The sequence below is a fragment of the Aplysia californica genome, unplaced genomic scaffold (assembly GCF_000002075.1).
Source record: "Aplysia californica isolate F4 #8 unplaced genomic scaffold, AplCal3.0 scaffold00059, whole genome shotgun sequence".
Taxonomy (NCBI): Eukaryota; Metazoa; Mollusca; class Gastropoda; order Aplysiida; family Aplysiidae; genus Aplysia; species Aplysia californica.
Genome location: NW_004797329.1, coordinates 778,371 through 780,514, shown reverse-complemented (window position 1 = coordinate 780,514; position 2,144 = coordinate 778,371). Strand labels below are relative to the sequence as shown.

At 44.4% G+C, this 2,144-nt stretch overlaps 1 protein-coding gene across 1 annotated transcript in view; it reads right to left on the bottom strand.

Moving 5' to 3' along the window:
• The window catches only part of LOC101863494 (AMP deaminase 2), a gene marked incomplete at its 5' end in the record, with an annotated part of 64,587 nt that overhangs the window by 18,146 nt on the left and 44,297 nt on the right, over positions 1 to 2,144 (bottom strand). Inside the window, 1 exon segment of the mRNA XM_035968434.1 lies at positions 1,183 to 1,402. Within this exon segment, the coding sequence (XP_035824327.1) occupies positions 1,183 to 1,402 (220 nt within the window).

The following is a 2,144-nucleotide window of genomic DNA, read 5'->3' as shown; positions in this document are numbered from 1 at the left end:
ACAGTCCAGTGCGATGATGATTGATGGGGTAACCAGTAACCACAAGGCGAAGGAGAGCTGCCGCTTAAAGGGGGGGAGAAAGAATGAAACAAGTCGAGATCCAAAAGGAAAAATTCCATGCAGCGAGAAGGCTGTCACAAACCACGTTCTGGTAAACCCTCCACTCTGATTACCAAACCGACCACGCGAAACATGTATTACAGAACTTGTTCACACTCGGTTTCTGAAAAGCGTCTTTTATTTTTAAAGAGAGAAAGGGGACAGGGGGCGGAGGGCGGGGGCGCTCGCTGTTTAGCCTTTGATCATTCAACCATGACGTGCTCGGCGCAGAATCTCCTCAGCTGGTGGTGTAATATAGAGACCTATAGAGGCCTATGTTACGTTTCGTTTCCCTTGAGAGAACTGATACATTTCTTTTAATAAATACTGATCTTGACGCAAATCGAGTCTATGTAACGATGTTTTACAAGTAAAGTTAGTCTTGGCATTATCTCTATGTCAGCACATTTTATAGCCTATTGAAACCAGTTGAACCAGCACGGCTGTAGCCTATGCTTGCTTGCTGATCGTGTTTTGTTTGACAGAAACGTCAACCTCATTTGTCAGGAATCGTATCACGAAACTGTTAGAAACTGTCAGAGTATAATTCCAGTATCGCAACGAATTTTGTATCATTTGAGCACAGGCACTAGACACTAGACTGGCACACTAAACTGTTCTAAACAAGACCTGTAGAACTACACACTACACACTACACCATCACAACACACTAGAAAGAAGGCAGCCCCCACCGTGCCTGGGACCAACACATGAGGTGTAAGGGAGGGAGGGAGGGGCAATGAAGCGACAAGTAATCGATACCGCAATAGCTGTCTGTATCCAAAACACAATGCAGCCTTGGGCTGTCTGTAAATTTGAAGAGAAGGGAGGGCGTCACACGTAGGCCTACATAGAATAGTATTCTAGTGCACACATTGACAGCTAGGTTGTGAGTTCACCAACTGCCGACAAAACACAGAATGTCAGCAGGAGATCGAGAATATGTAGTGAGGGTGCATCTCTCTCAGTGAGTACGGGAACGGCGGTGCGCAGTTTGTATTGTAGGGGGAGAGAGAGAGAGAGAGAGAGAGAGAGAGAGAGAGAGAGAGAGAGAGAGAGAGAGAGAGAGAGAATACAACTTACAGCGGCCCGTCACTGATCAGGGCAAACATCATGTTCTGGTCTTTGATAAACTCTGCCAGGTCGGGGTGCGGCCAGTCAAAGGGTGTGCCCTGGCTATATGCCTCCTCCGACGGATAGACACACATGACTCCCTGCTTGAAGCGCAGCACGCAGTTGGCTGGGGGTTCAAACTCCAGTTTGAAAGGGTCACCCGATGTCGGTGGTGGGTGGATAGGGTGGTCTGGAGGAGGTTGGTGGTTAACGGGTGCGGGTTCCAATCCGGGTCAGTGAGTTGTCCAAAAACACACGCAGTTGTGATATTGGAGAAGTCGATGAGGAGTTGGAAGGGGGTGGGGGTGGTTAGAAGAAAATAGTGGGTAGGGGGGGGGTGAGAGAAGGAGCAACGTGAGTAGCTGAAGATACCATGCATGTTATTGAAGAAAGTCTACGCAACGGTTAATTAATTTTCAGTTTCATTCTTAATGATCATAAAAAGTTGAAAATGTAATGGGAGTACCTGCACAATATTAGAGTCAATGATGCTTAGACATCAGTCTCAGTCGTGAGACATGTGGCCACGGCTACAACAGGTAAACTATTCTACTGAACATATAAGTATAAGCAAAATATGCCCTTCCTATCAATTCTGTTCTTCCAGTAAATCGATTATTTTTAAAAAAATAGATAGAGTAAGAATTGAGTTTTGAAATATTTTCGCCTATCAATCAGAATGTCTCACTCTGCATTATTTGCAGAAATAAAAGTAACAGCAAATCTACATACCGTTGAAATATTCAGTTCCTATACCACAGTATCACTTATCTTGTCGAGTAACTTAAAAGTACAGATTCTTTTTAAAGCAACCATCTGTCGTAACAAAAACATCAAATTAAAACATGATATAAAGGCATGCTTCACACACACACACACACACACACACATCAAATTAAAACATGATATAAAGGCATGCTTGAGACCCCTCC